We start from the raw sequence: 13,676 nt of genomic DNA on the forward strand, positions 1-13,676 counted from the left end.
TGTTTCCTAACCTAAACACAAAGCATGACAACCAAGGTCCCCTAACCTTAACAAAGTAGTTTTTACCCCAACTACGATATTTGCCTAATGTTAAAAAATAACTTATTTTAACCCAAACCATGATCACGCCCTAATTTGTGCCTAAAACTAACCAAACGTTACCATAGCATCATAAAACTGACTGACTTAACAGCGTACTGTAACAGTTTTGTAATAGCTCACACTAATGTTGTCGTCCTGCCAATAGCTGCATCAGATCAAAAAAATGCTGTGTCGATCTAAAAAGCACGCTCAAACTGTGCATTTTATCATTTAATTTGGAGGGCTTCTGAAATGTTTCTTTCAGACACTGCTCCTTCTGTTAATGCAGACAAGAAATAAAGCAGTCACTCACTACATTGAGACCATTTAACCTTCAACCCCATGATTTAGCTTTGTGTCTCTGTCAGGCAGCAGCTACTGTGGTTTTCAGCAGGATGTAGCCATGGTTGCACTCCCACATAGATGCTATTTATGGCTAAGACCTCTAAAACAAAGCAAAGGCACTAATGCCAGTAATACAAATACCAATACTAGTAAGACTAATGATGCAAATTCTTAGAACACTTCATGTTTAAATGCTATGAATACTAAACCAATGGATAAAATATAGTTGCACAGGGCATTTTGAGACATCAGATCAGACATCAGACTAAAAAGTGCTGACATTTAAAAATGACCATTGTTTGCAATAACTTTCCGGTAGAAAACTCCTGAGTCCTGTACATACAATTTAAAGGCGCTGAGAAAACAGGGACGAGGAACAACTGGATCTACTCTTATATTATTCATCTAAAATGCATGTTTGATGCTTTTGAACACTTTCACTTATGTTAGATGAAGAGCTAATTTACCTGTTGGGCCACAGACTAAAGAAAATGACAACACCCAAAGTAGCAGTCAGTCTGACCGGAGGTGACAGGTTGCTGTTCGCAATGTTAGAACTGGTTTTTAAAGACACTAGCAAAGCAACAGAGTACAGAAAATAAGTACAGCAGACACCCCAGGTAGGTCAGACCACCGTGTTTAACTTTATATCTTTAAACGTTATGGTTACGGCTGAAAAATGACAACAGAAATAAACAAGTTTGGCGATTTCACGTATCTCCACAATTCAAACCAACTGCCATTTGTCTACCTGTCTACGCGATCACGGAAGGCTTGTTTCACGTGGACGCACTGACAGTTTTGTTGTCATTACTTAGAATTCCTCATGGGGAGAACAGAAACTACGCACTATAGCTTTAAAGTATTTTAAAGTTGGGTAAATTCAGCAAAATTCTCCAAAACAATATAAGGATAGATATTCATAGTCAACTTACTTCTGGACAATGCATCGACTCAGTCTATAGATATTCTTAATTTTTATGAATACTCAACTTATTATTACCTTATCTTCTAGACATGACAGTTAGCCCACTGCCAAGTGCTGAGCATGATTAGACTCCACTGTAAGCATTATTGTGTATCAACTGTATAACCTGTAATTTATTTCCCCCCAAAGTTAAATAAGATACCAAGGTAAAGAGTCATTATTTTCTTTATATACCTCACACCATGTGAATCTCATCAACCAAACTTGACACTATAGTTGACAGTGAGCATGTGATCATGTTTCCATAAGTAGGACGTACAGTGTCACTTCAGGCTGGCCAATCAAACGCAGTCTTGTCTCTTAAGAGTGGAGAAAAGATTGAGATTTCTCTCATTCAACACAAGAATTCGAAGACGATGACATCTCCAAAGTTTCTCTTGTATCTGACATGTTTGTTCTTGGGCAAAATGGGTGAGTTGTTGTTTTTGTGGCTGCAGTTACTATGTTTTTAGTTCATAACAGCTATTCTCGGAAATGCTGCTAATATTAATCTTAATATTATCATGCTGCAATAATTTAATTTAATTTAATTAACTGTGCATTTGTTTTATCTCCCATTTCACTTCAGCTCATATGTCTGTTCAGGAATTGTCATCTGTTCGTCAAGAGAGACGTTTTGTATCAGCTAATGTTGGAGACAAGGTAACTCTGCGATGTTTCTGTGAAGGTGAAGCTGCATGGCTTTACTGGTATAAGCAAACTCTGGGACACAAACCAAGACTCATCTCAACCTTCTATGTGTATGGTTTAAGAATCACTTTTTATAATGAATTTAAGAACAATTCACGCTTCACATTGGATACTGAATCCAAAAACTTGACAATTTTTTATTTAAACATCTCAGACTCGGCTACTTACTACTGTGCAACTAGCAATGCAGTTGTCTTGGACTTTGCAGAGGGCACTTTTATCAATGTAAAAGGTTCAGGTTTGAAGGTCTCAGCTACGGTCCATCAGTCAGTGTCTGAGAGCATCCAGCCAGGAGGCTCTGTGACTCTGGACTGTACAGTACACACTGGGACCTGTGATGGAGAACACAGTGTTTACTGGTTCAAGAAGTCGGAGGAATCTCAGCCAGGACTAATTTACACCCATGGAGGCAGGACTGATCAGTGTGAGTGGAAAAACAACACACAAACACACACCTGTGTCTACAAGCTGCCGATGAAGAGTCTGAATATTTCTCATGCTGGGACCTACTACTGTGCTGTCGCCTCATGTGGACACATTCTGTTTGGAAACGGGACCAAGCTGGAGTTTGAAGGTAAGGAACTTTTCTAGCCGAGGTTGTTGCATCTGATAGGTACTCATTCGTACTTCCTATTTAAGATGAGAACAGAACGTAACTTTCAAGCTCATTTGATGACTAGTTATTTTTTAGTTGCTTTCTAAACTTTGTATGAATACAAAGATAAAAGCTAAAAGCTCTGTTTCTGCTGTCCATCTCTCTACAGATAAGGTGGACTCTCCTGTCTATGTGTATTTCTTGAGTGGTGCTTTAACATTCACCACCATCCTGGTTGTTTTACTGGCTTTCTCACTTTTCAAGATGAACCAGAGAAACCTTTGCCGATGTACAGGTAACTGGCACTGTTTGTATCTGAAAGCAATTACTAAATGTAACTTGAATAAAAAAAGCATTGTATTCTCTGTTTCACAACCAGAGTCTCAAGCAAGATTATCAGCTCCATCCACAGCAAATGCAGAGGTGAAATTTATCTTAATAAACAACCTTTTTATTTCACAGCAACACATTTTTTTGTATTATTTTTTTGTTTTTAATTTTGATTTCCTACTCCACTTCTACATATTGTGTTACCAGGGTTTCAGAGATGTGGACAACCTTCATTATGCTGCTTTAAGTGTCAACCTGCCCAACAGATCAAGGAGACAAAGAAACAACACCAATAGTGAATGTGTGTACTCTGGTGTAAAGCAGTAGTCCTTTTCAATAAAACCTGAGTTCATATTTATTCACAGACCTCTAGGCCTTTTTTATACATAAAAAAGTGTTTCCTAACCTATACCAAGTGAATTAGTTGCCTAACCCTACCCTACATACCTTTTTTTCTCTTATTGTTTTGCGTAACCATGATCTTTTTCTAATATTAATCACAACGTAGTTCCGATGCACATATCTTGTAGAAAGCAAGACATTTAAAAACATTGCCATTGAATGTAACAATGTTATCTGGAGTCATGGAATTTCAAGAATAAGCATGTTCAACTCAACTGAACCAAACCATGTACTGTATGTGCTTTCGTATATCCATTCTATTTCATTAGTGATCAAATAAAGTTAATATATTCATGGGACACTGATTTTTTAAATATATATAATATGCATGCAGGGCCTGAAATTAACATCCGATCACATGACAAATGTGGGTGAATTTTGCCATAGTTGGGTGAAACTGTCAATCTGCCTGCCATGTTGGCGGGTAGCAATGAGAGTTTAGTGATTCATTAGTTGTTTTTGTTGCCACTGTTCTTTCACATTTCAACCAAGTCCGCCATTTTCTTTGGATTTGAGCTGAAAAATGTGGCAGCACATTACTCGGGTGAAGAGGCTGCCTGAAACAAGCAGGCAACAAAAAGATGAGGATGATTTAAAGAAAAGTTAAAGAAGAAGACATTTTAATACCAAGTGGATATTTGGAGATAACGTCAAGGTTTGTGAGATTTGCTGATTTACGACCTTTATGAGGCAAAAAAAATATCTGTGTTGATTTTAAAATCCATCTGCCACAGAGCCTGGTGGCCAAAAAGAAAAACTTAACTTCAGGCCCTGTATGCATGTGTGTTTACTCCCTGGTAGCGATCTTTCTGTCTTAATCATTCTTGACTGGCCACAACAATGAGTGGACTTGTCGTGAAACTTGACTGTTCTGGTAATTAAAGTAAAATGGCACAGGAACACCGGCACATGCTCAAACCAGAATTATCTTTCCACTGCTTGCTTGTTTTTAAACACAATGACAATTGATCAGGTCTTGTTAGATTGACCATGTTGCTGAGCAGGGTGCAGGGATCAGACGTTGATACCAAAACATTACAAGAGTGCATCCTTCCTAATTCAACCAGTCAACCATAACAGCCCATTTTCCATCAGACATGTCACAAACTTACGGTGTAGGGTATGTACTGCACTGATCAATTTAAGAACATAGGAAAGTCTCCAAGCGGGGACCCATTTTTTAAATTAAATTCAAATTTTTATGTTGACATCTTATATGCCATTGGTTTTACTGCAAACCACACCTTCACCAAATTACAGTCTGCTTTTCACAACTTCCAAACTCATTTTATACATTTAAAGCTCATCTTGAACTCCATAAAGACAAAATGTGTGCATTTCACCAGAGTGTGGAGCTTTGATGCTCCTTTTCTGATCCATTCTCTTAATGAAAATCTAATAGATAAAGTATAGCATTATAAGTACTTAGGAAATTGGTTAGATGTCAGATTGACATATTTATATACAGAAAGAGACCTTGTTTCTTCTTTCAAAACAGAACAAACATTATACAATCCACTATACCATCTACACTGAATTACGGAGATACCCTGTGTGCTCATGTTGCTTCCATAACACTGAAACCACTGGATGGCATTTACCATAGCACCATTTAGTTCATCACTCAAGACAGCTATTGCATCTCTAACCCAAGTTTTGTTAAAGTGAACAACCATGACACCACACATCACTGGATAGTTTGGCTTTCCCTTAATCAATGCAAATGTCTAAATGTAACAGCACACACTTCATTGGCACTTTCCGTGCACAAGTCCGACCCAAAGCTAGAAAACACATGACTACACTGACTGTGTATCAAGTTGCATCTGATCGTACAGCAGCACTGAGGCTCGCATTGCCAGACCTTCTTCCACAGCGCTGTGGAGAATGTGCTGCCTGGATCATTAATTGGAACATTTACTTGTAAAAATCTTCTTCCTGCCAACCCTGGCTACCGAAATCTGGTGCCACTGATATGTCTGCGCTTCTCTCTGATGCTCTGAAACAGATGGCAACACAAACACCGCTGCACGTGACGCTAGTTAACACTATACTCGACAGCCATAGACATATATAGAGATAGAGTAGACTATATATGTCTATGTCGACAGCAGCTAACGTTAGCCTACCGCTAGCTAGTAGCTGGATTAAAAACGGTTAAAATGCTGACAGCTAACGCTAAACGGTGTAAAGTTTGACTGTGTTTTAGCCGTTGGAAAAACAACACAGACGGTGCGTTCAATGAAACTGGTAAACTACAGCCTCGTGGTGCATTTGAAGTTATTGTAAATGTCCTTTTCCCACCTGGTGGTTGTTTTTGTCATTCAACAGCAATTTACTAGTGAAATAAGTTATTGTTATTGTTATACATTATTATTAAATCATTTAATTTTGACCATATGGCCTTAGCAATAAACAAGCCGTTCTTTAATGTCACCAACTGTTGTTTAGTACCCTTTTTTTTTCTTTTCTTTTTTTACTTTCTTAAAAAGTATCGGTTCAGGCACCGTTAATTATGTATGCGATTAATTTCGATTAATTAATTATAGAGTATGTAATTAATTAGATAAATTTTTTTAATCGATTGACAGCCCTATAATATACACATGACTACACTGACTGAGTATCAAGATGCATCTGATTGTACAGCAACACTGAGGCTGATACTGACAGAGGACTGCAGCTGACGTGCTGCTGCAGCTATACGCAGACGATGCAGGTTTTAATAAGAGCAAAGCCTTCATGAGATACAAACATTAGGCACGCTTAAAATGTTATGTCACTATGAACTACTACACTATGAACACACGTAGAAAAGAAATGAAGCATTCATTAATCTCAGACCTGTTAACTTTTTACCCTCCCCATACTTTTTGTTTTGTATCTCTTTCAGGGCTTTCAGTACATTTTGTGGTTTTCAGCAGGATGTCAGGGTGGTTGCACTTTTACAATAAAGTCTCTTAAGCCAAAGGCCACTTAAAGCCGCTTGACACAAATTTGTGATATTGGGTTATAAAAATAAAATTGGCTTGACTTATGTAAAGCACTGTTCTCATCAGGTCATATGTATATGATTATATGGACCCTATAAAATGAAATACCTGCTAATTAAAAGTTAAACTTGTCCAACTTTAGTTATTCAAGTAGATTGACCTGTTTTTTTTTTTCCTGCTGCCACCGCTGTACAGTGCACGTTGCTCATAACATCAAACATATTAGAAAAAAACACTACTTGGTCTTTGTTAGCTGTTTTTTGATAGGATGTGAAGAACATTTATCTTTTACTATTTTTAAATATAATGCCAAAATGTGGAGCTGTTATTTTTTTCATTAGGGTTAGGCCCCATATATCTCTCATACCATGTCAACCTTTCTTTTAAAAAAAAAAATAAAAAAAACGTGCCACTATAAGTTGCAAGGTTATGCAAGGTTTCCTAAACAGGACATGGAGTACAGAGTCACTTCAGGTTAGCCAATCAAATGCAGTCTCGTCTCTAAAGAGTGGAGAAAGAATCAACATTCTTTTCATTTCACACAGCAAATTGAGCACAATGACATCTCCAGTGTTTGCTCTCTTTCTCACATGTCAGTTCTTGGCTAAAATGGGTAAGTTGCATTTGTGTAACTCAAACTTGTATCTTTAAGAGTATGATCACTGCTTATACAAATGTTTCCAATATTTTCTAATCCCCTGATTAAGCTGAATTCTGTCACATTAAATTAAATATGCATTTGTTTTTTTTGTTTTTTTTTCATTTCAGCTCAGGCGACTGATCTGAAATTGTCCTCATCTGTCCGCCAAGAGAGACATTTCGTATCAGTCAAAGCTGGGGAAAACTTGACTTTGCAATGTTTCTTCGAAGGTGCTGTTGCTGCAAGGCTTTACTGGTATAAGCAAACTCTGGGACAGAAACATAGGCTCATCTCTACTTTCTATATGTATGACAAAAAAGTTCATTTTTACAATGAATTCAAGAACAATTCACGTTTAACACTGAGTACTGAAAATGGTCAAAATCACCTGACAATCACAGACGTGCGCTTTTCAGACTCGGCTAATTACTACTGCATGAGTTGCTATCTATACACGTTAGAAATTTCGGCGAGCATTTTAGTCAATGTAGAAGGTTCAGGTTTGAACGTCCCAGCTACGGTCCATCAGTCAGCATCTGAGAGCATCCAGCCAGGAGGCTCTGTGACTCTGAACTGTACAGTACACACTGGGACCTGTGATGGAGAACACAGTGTTTACTGGTTCAAGAACTCGGAAGAATCTCAGCCAGGACACATTTACACCCATGGAGACAGGAATGATCAGTGTGAGAGGAAACCCAACACACAAACACACACCTGTGTCTACAAGCTGCCGATGAAGAGTCTGAATCTTTCTCATGCTGGGACTTACTACTGTGCTGTTGCCTCATGTGGACGCATTCTGTTTGGAAATGGGACCAAGCTGGAGTTTGAAAGTAAGTAACTTTTCTAGCCGAGGTTGTTGCTTCTCATAGGTACTCATTAGTAGGGCTGGGACGATGTGCCTTTGTCCCGATTCAATTCTTTCTGTTTTGCTGGAACCGGATATGATGTAGTCGCCGTTGGCGGTACCATATGAATAGAAAATAATAAGATCAATCATTGGTAGAAAAACTTGATTCTAGGAAAAATAATGAATTTTAAAAATCGTCACAAAAAAAAAAAAAAAAAGAAAATCACGATACATGTTTTTTACCATGCGTACTCATGAGGACTTTCTAAATACATTTAGGATTAGAACAGAAAACCTGCTGAAAGATCTGTTTCTGATGTCCGTCTCTCTAAAGATGAGGAGGACTCTCCTGTCTTGGTGTATTTCTTGAGTGGAACTTCGACATTCACCACCATCCTTAGTGTTTTACTGGCTCTCACAGTGTGCATGATGAACAAGGGAAACAGCCGCCGATCTAAAGGTAACTGCTAGTTTGTATGACTTGTAATCACAGAATTTGGCTTTTAAATAAGAGACTTTTTCTGTTACACAACCAGAGTCTCAAGCCGGATGTCCAGCTCCACCCACAGCGAAAGCAAAGGTGATTAAAAAACTATAAATGAACTGCTAAACTACCGTTAAAACACATTTTTATTGCACAATGCATAATTTTTTGCATGTTTTAATTTCTGTCAAAGACAAAATAATGATCGTCTGATACATATTTTGTTACCAGGGTTACCAACACGCTGAAAACCTTTATTATGCTGCTTTAAGTGCCGACCTGTCCAACAGATCAAGAGGACAGAGGGATCCCACCTGGAGTGAATGTGTGTACTACAGCGTAAAGCAGTAGAACTGGACTTATTACATTTGTACTTTGGAGTAAGACAGGATTTTCTTAGTGCCTCTCTGGAGGTGTAATAAAGATGTATATCCAGGTTTGAAATAAATTTGCTCTTATAGCTTTGTGGTCTGCAGACTAAATTAAATTGCTCTATTCTTTACTTATGTGCATATTTAGGATACTCTTTGTTGTCTGTGTGTCAAATAAACCATGTTTCTCAAATCATATTTTAAGTACTTATGAATAAATGTTTTTTATGACTTAAACAGTATATTTAGAAGCTCAAATGGATGCCATAAAAGTCACTTGCATGCTTCATTTTTTGCCCTTTTGGTTTTTCCCCCCACCTTTTTGAATCTTTTTACGACATTTTTGTCACTTTTGTCAACGTTCTTTTGTCGTTTTTTTTTCTTCAAATGCTATAAAATTGAACAAAAAACCCAAATTCAATGAAAGTAGTGAACTGATCATTTATTTTACTTGTGAAGAGCGTTGTTAAGAACCATCCAAGTTACTTATTTTTGACAATTTGGTTTAAAGAAAACCCACATTTCTGATATAATAGCTTTATGTCCAGATGTCCATCAATATCTGGCCACTGTGTTGGGCCATTGATCCACTTGTACAGGGGAAAACTGAAGGACCTTAACTGCAGACCATTTAACCCTAATTTATTAAGGTTCAGGCAAGGTTGCAACATTATAATTATGCATGTCTGTAAAAACAAACGTGTTTAACAAAAAATAAATGCATACACACTTGCCAAATTTCTAATCCAACCACAGGTTAAACATTGAAATGCTACAGAGTGACGTGTCTTGCTTTAACTAACCATCTTTGGGTGTAATGCATATTTACATGGTAATGGCCAAGTTTCATGGCATACTTTAGCTAACTTACAAAATAAATGTTAATACGGTTTATACCATCTAAAAATGAGGGACCTGTTAATACCATTATCATTTCTCTTAGTTTTATGGGGGACACTCGGCACAAAAAGGGGAGAGTTTTTTGTATTGTAGCTCTCTCAGTGCAGCGGCCTTTGTGGTTATCAGCAGGATGTAAGAGTGGCTGTATTCTCACATAGATGCTCCTTAATGCAACGACCACTCCCAGTACAAATTACAAAACACTAGAGTCTTTATCCGGTGACATTTAACAATACTGCAACTACTAACACTAATAGTGCTAATCAGAATACTGTTTAGTTGAAATATTACTGACAACAATAGATACAAAGTGACTGAATCTATTTATAGGGGATTTTGAAACGTTTTGAACTGCTGTAACTATAAGATACAAATATATATTTAAATTGAATGTAGACTACTTCAACACCTTTAAACAGATACAGAAAACTGGATGAACATAATGGAATGATGGGGCCTCTGAATGATGCGTTTTTCACATTTCTGCCTTAACTGCTGCACAACACTCAACGGTAGTGTATAAGATCACAGCAGGTAGCAACACATGCAGGAAGGCAGCATTAGTGTTTGTCTAGCAAAGCATTAAACCATTGTTTTGTCGGAGCCATATGTAATAACTTCTAGCCTCCAAAGTCTTTTTAAGGCTCCAGCTGTGGAAGTTTGAGCTGCCAAGTGACTCGGTTTTTCCAATGATGTTTTGCTGGCTTTTTAGTAACATTTGAAGTGGTTGTACTTAGGGATGAACGACATATTGGTTGGCCAATATATTTGGTTGATCAGTAAAATAATTGAAATATAATTGTTATTCTGGAGGTGGAATTTCAGCCGATGATTACATATGATAATGAATGAATGAATGATGCAACAGAGCGGTTTTCCAGTTTACTGAAAAAGACCTGCTGATTTTTCAAAAATGTGAACCTTTTCTCGGAAACCAAACTTGCCACCATAGGTGGCTGTGAGCATGTGACCATGTTTCCTATACAGTGTCACTTCAGGTTTAGCCAATCAAATGCATTCTTCTCTCTAAAGAGTGGAGAAACCAAGGATATTCTGTCAATCAACACAGCAACTTCAACACAATGACATCTCCAGTGTTTGCTCTCTTTCTCACGTGTTTGTTCTTGGGGATAATGGGTAAGTTGCATTTTTGAAACTCCAAATTTTATCTGTTATACTGTGGGATGTTTAGTAATTGTATTTAGTAACACTGACGTATGTCACATTACATTAACTCAACATTTGCTTTTTCCCTCATTTCACTTTAGCTCAGACGACAGATCTAAAATCCTCAACTGTTCGTCAAGAGACAAGATTTCTATCAGTTAAAACTGGGGAGGAGTTGACTTTACAATGCTTCTATGAAGGTGATGTTGCTGTAATGCTTTACTGGTATAAACAAACTCTGGGACAGAAACCAAAGCTCATCTCTACATATCATAAATATAATATAAATGGTATTTTTCATGATGAATTCAAGAACAATTCACGCTTCACACTGGATATGGAAAATGGTAAAAATCACCTAAAGATCACAGATGTGCGTGTTTCAGACTCGGCTACTTACTACTGCGCAAGTAGCTATACATATATCTTTGAATTTGCGGAGGGAACCGTAGTCAATGTAGAAGGTTCAGGTATGAAGGTCCCAGCTACGGTCCATCAGTCAGCATCTGAGAGCATCCAGCCAGGAGGCTCTGTGACTCTGAACTGTACAGTACACACTGGGACCTGTGATGGAGAACACAGTGTTTACTGGTTCAAGAACTCGGAAGAATCTCAGCCAGGACTAATTTACACCCATGGAGACAGGAATGATCAGTGTGAGAGGAAACCCAACACACAAACACACACCTGTGTCTACAAGCTGCCGATGAAGAGTCTGAATCTTTCTCATGCTGGGACCTACTACTGTGCTGTTGCCTCATGTGGACACATTCTGTTTGGAGACGGGACCAAGCTGGAGTTAGAAAGTAAGGAACCTTCAGCTAAAGTTGTCGCATCTGGTGACTACTCATTCTTTCTGATCTAACTCTACATAAAAACCTGCTGAAAGATCCGTCTCTGATGTCTGTCTCTCTACAGATGATGTGGACCCTCCTGTCTTGGTGTATTTCCTGAGTGGAACTTCGACATTCACCACCATCCTGAGTGTTTTACTGGCCTTCACAGTGTGCATGATGAACAAGGGAAACAGCCGCCGATCTAAAGGTAACTGGTAGTTTGAATTTCACAGTTTGTATTCACAATTTGGCTTTTGAATAAAGATGTATTTTTTCTGTTTCACAACCAGAGTCTCAAACCAGATGTCCAGCTCCCCCCACAGCGAAAGCAAAGGTGATTAAAAAACTATAAATGAACTGCTAAACTACCATCAAGACACATTTTTATTGCACAATGCATCGTTTCCTGGATATTGTTTTATTTTCTGTCAAGGACAAAATAATGATCGTACGATATATATTTTGTTACCAGGGTTACCAACACTCTGAAAACCTTTATTATGCTGCTTTAAGTGCCGACCTGTCCAACAGATCAAGAGGACAGAGGGATCCCACCTGGAGTGAATGTGTGTACTACAGCGTAAAGCAGTAGAACTGAACTTATTACATTTATACTTTGGAGTAAGACAGGATTTCTTAGTGCCTCTCTGGAGGTGTAATAAAGATGTATATCCAGGTTTGAAATAAATTTGCTTTTATAGCTTCTTTGTGGTCTGCAGACAAAATTAAATCGCTCTATTCTCAACTTATGTGCATATTTAGAATACTCTGTTGTCTGTGTGCCAAATAAACCCTGCATGTCAAAATATATTTTAAGTACTTATGAAGACATGTTTTTTATGACTTAACCAGCATATTTAGAAGCTCAGATGAATGGATGCAATAAAAGTCACTTGCATGTCTCATTTATTTTTTACTTTTGCTTATCCTCATTTATTTTAACCAAAGGATGTGTGTGTTTATGTGAAATATGGCGTTAATGATCAAATACACAATTAAAAGTTGGAGCACTATGAGATTGAAACAGTACGTTTGTGCATGGTTCATCCAACAGTTTCTTCATACATGAGTGGCTGTTGGCACCATGTGTGTCAGAGAATGTGGTTGACCTAAAGACCTGAGGCTCCACTAGTTTACAATGTCACGGTTTTGGGTTTAAATGAGTTCTGTCTAGTAGACAACAGACGTTTATGCATCAAGTATTGTTTGGTCAGTGTCTGCATTGATGACTTTCTAATCACAGAAATGAACAAACACGATAAAAACATGCACAGTAAACCCATTTAAAGTCACCGTACACACATGGTAGACACACCATCACCAGTCCCAACATATATGGTGTCGTACCACACAGACAGAAGGAAAGCAATAAAAAGGTACGCAATACCACACAGCACCAACCTGCAATAGGATTTGATATTGTAAATGTTGTTAGGATGAGTGCAGAAACACAATAAAGACATAAAACGTATATATTTAAATTGGACTGTAGTGCGCCCAGATAGCTCAGTTGGTAGAGCGAGCGCACAAATTGGAAGTTTAGTCCTCGATGCAGCGGTGCAGGGTTCGACTCCGACCTGCGGCCCTTTGCTGCATGTCATTCCCCCTCTCTCTCCCCTTTCATGTCTTCATCTGTCCTGTCAAATAAAGGCCTAAAATGCCCAAAAAATAATCTTTAAATTGGACTGTAGACTACTTCACTGCCTTGAAACAGAAACTAAGTATGAATAATCTAAGGATAGCTGTAGGGCTGCAGGTTCTGTCTATAGACTCAAGACTGTAAACATATTACTGATAAAAAACAAACTGCTCATGTATGATCCCATAGTTCACCTTGACCATAAATCTGCTGTGGCCTCTGAATGATGCGTTTTTCATGTGTGCCTTAACTGCTGCACAACACTCAACATTAGCGTATAACATCACATCAGGTAGCAACACATGCAGGAAGGCAGCAAGTAGGGTTTGTCTAACAAAGCATTAAACCATCGTTTTGCTGGA

At 38.1% G+C, this 13,676-nt stretch overlaps 3 protein-coding genes across 4 annotated transcripts; all 3 read left to right on the forward strand.

Moving 5' to 3' along the window:
- Window positions 1-1,429: 1,429 nt before the first annotated feature.
- LOC116042269 lies at window positions 1,430-3,781 on the forward strand. The gene is made up of 5 exons (XM_031288392.2): window positions 1,430-1,825; window positions 1,983-2,678; window positions 2,869-2,994; window positions 3,079-3,122; window positions 3,237-3,781. Exons 1-5 carry the CDS (start codon window positions 1,771-1,773, stop codon window positions 3,354-3,356), a joined length of 1,041 nt encoding a protein of 346 aa, XP_031144252.1. The 5' UTR covers window positions 1,430-1,770; the 3' UTR covers window positions 3,357-3,781.
- A 3,086-nt stretch (window positions 3,782-6,867) lies between these two features.
- On the forward strand, window positions 6,868-8,968 carry LOC116042264. 2 transcript variants are annotated; one of them, XM_031288385.2, is made up of 5 exons: window positions 6,868-7,037; window positions 7,193-7,900; window positions 8,252-8,377; window positions 8,448-8,497; window positions 8,633-8,968. In XM_031288385.2, the coding sequence occupies exons 1-5, from the start codon at window positions 6,983-6,985 to the stop codon at window positions 8,750-8,752; spliced, it is 1,059 nt and encodes a 352-aa protein (XP_031144245.1). In that variant the 5' UTR covers window positions 6,868-6,982; the 3' UTR covers window positions 8,753-8,968. The 2 variants fall into 2 exon arrangements, with proteins under 2 accessions (XP_031144245.1, XP_031144246.1); XM_031288386.2 differs by having other exon boundaries at window positions 8,454-8,497.
- Window positions 8,969-10,744: 1,776 nt separating this feature from the next.
- On the forward strand, window positions 10,745-12,580 carry LOC116042268. Its single transcript, XM_031288391.2, has 5 exons — window positions 10,745-10,809; window positions 10,941-11,645; window positions 11,758-11,883; window positions 11,966-12,009; window positions 12,148-12,580. Exons 1-5 carry the CDS (start codon window positions 10,755-10,757, stop codon window positions 12,265-12,267), a joined length of 1,050 nt encoding a protein of 349 aa, XP_031144251.1. The 5' UTR covers window positions 10,745-10,754; the 3' UTR covers window positions 12,268-12,580.
- Window positions 12,581-13,676: the final 1,096 nt, after the last annotated feature.

This window comes from Sander lucioperca, chromosome 9 (assembly GCF_008315115.2).
Source record: "Sander lucioperca isolate FBNREF2018 chromosome 9, SLUC_FBN_1.2, whole genome shotgun sequence".
NCBI classification, from domain to species: Eukaryota; Metazoa; Chordata; class Actinopteri; order Perciformes; family Percidae; genus Sander; species Sander lucioperca.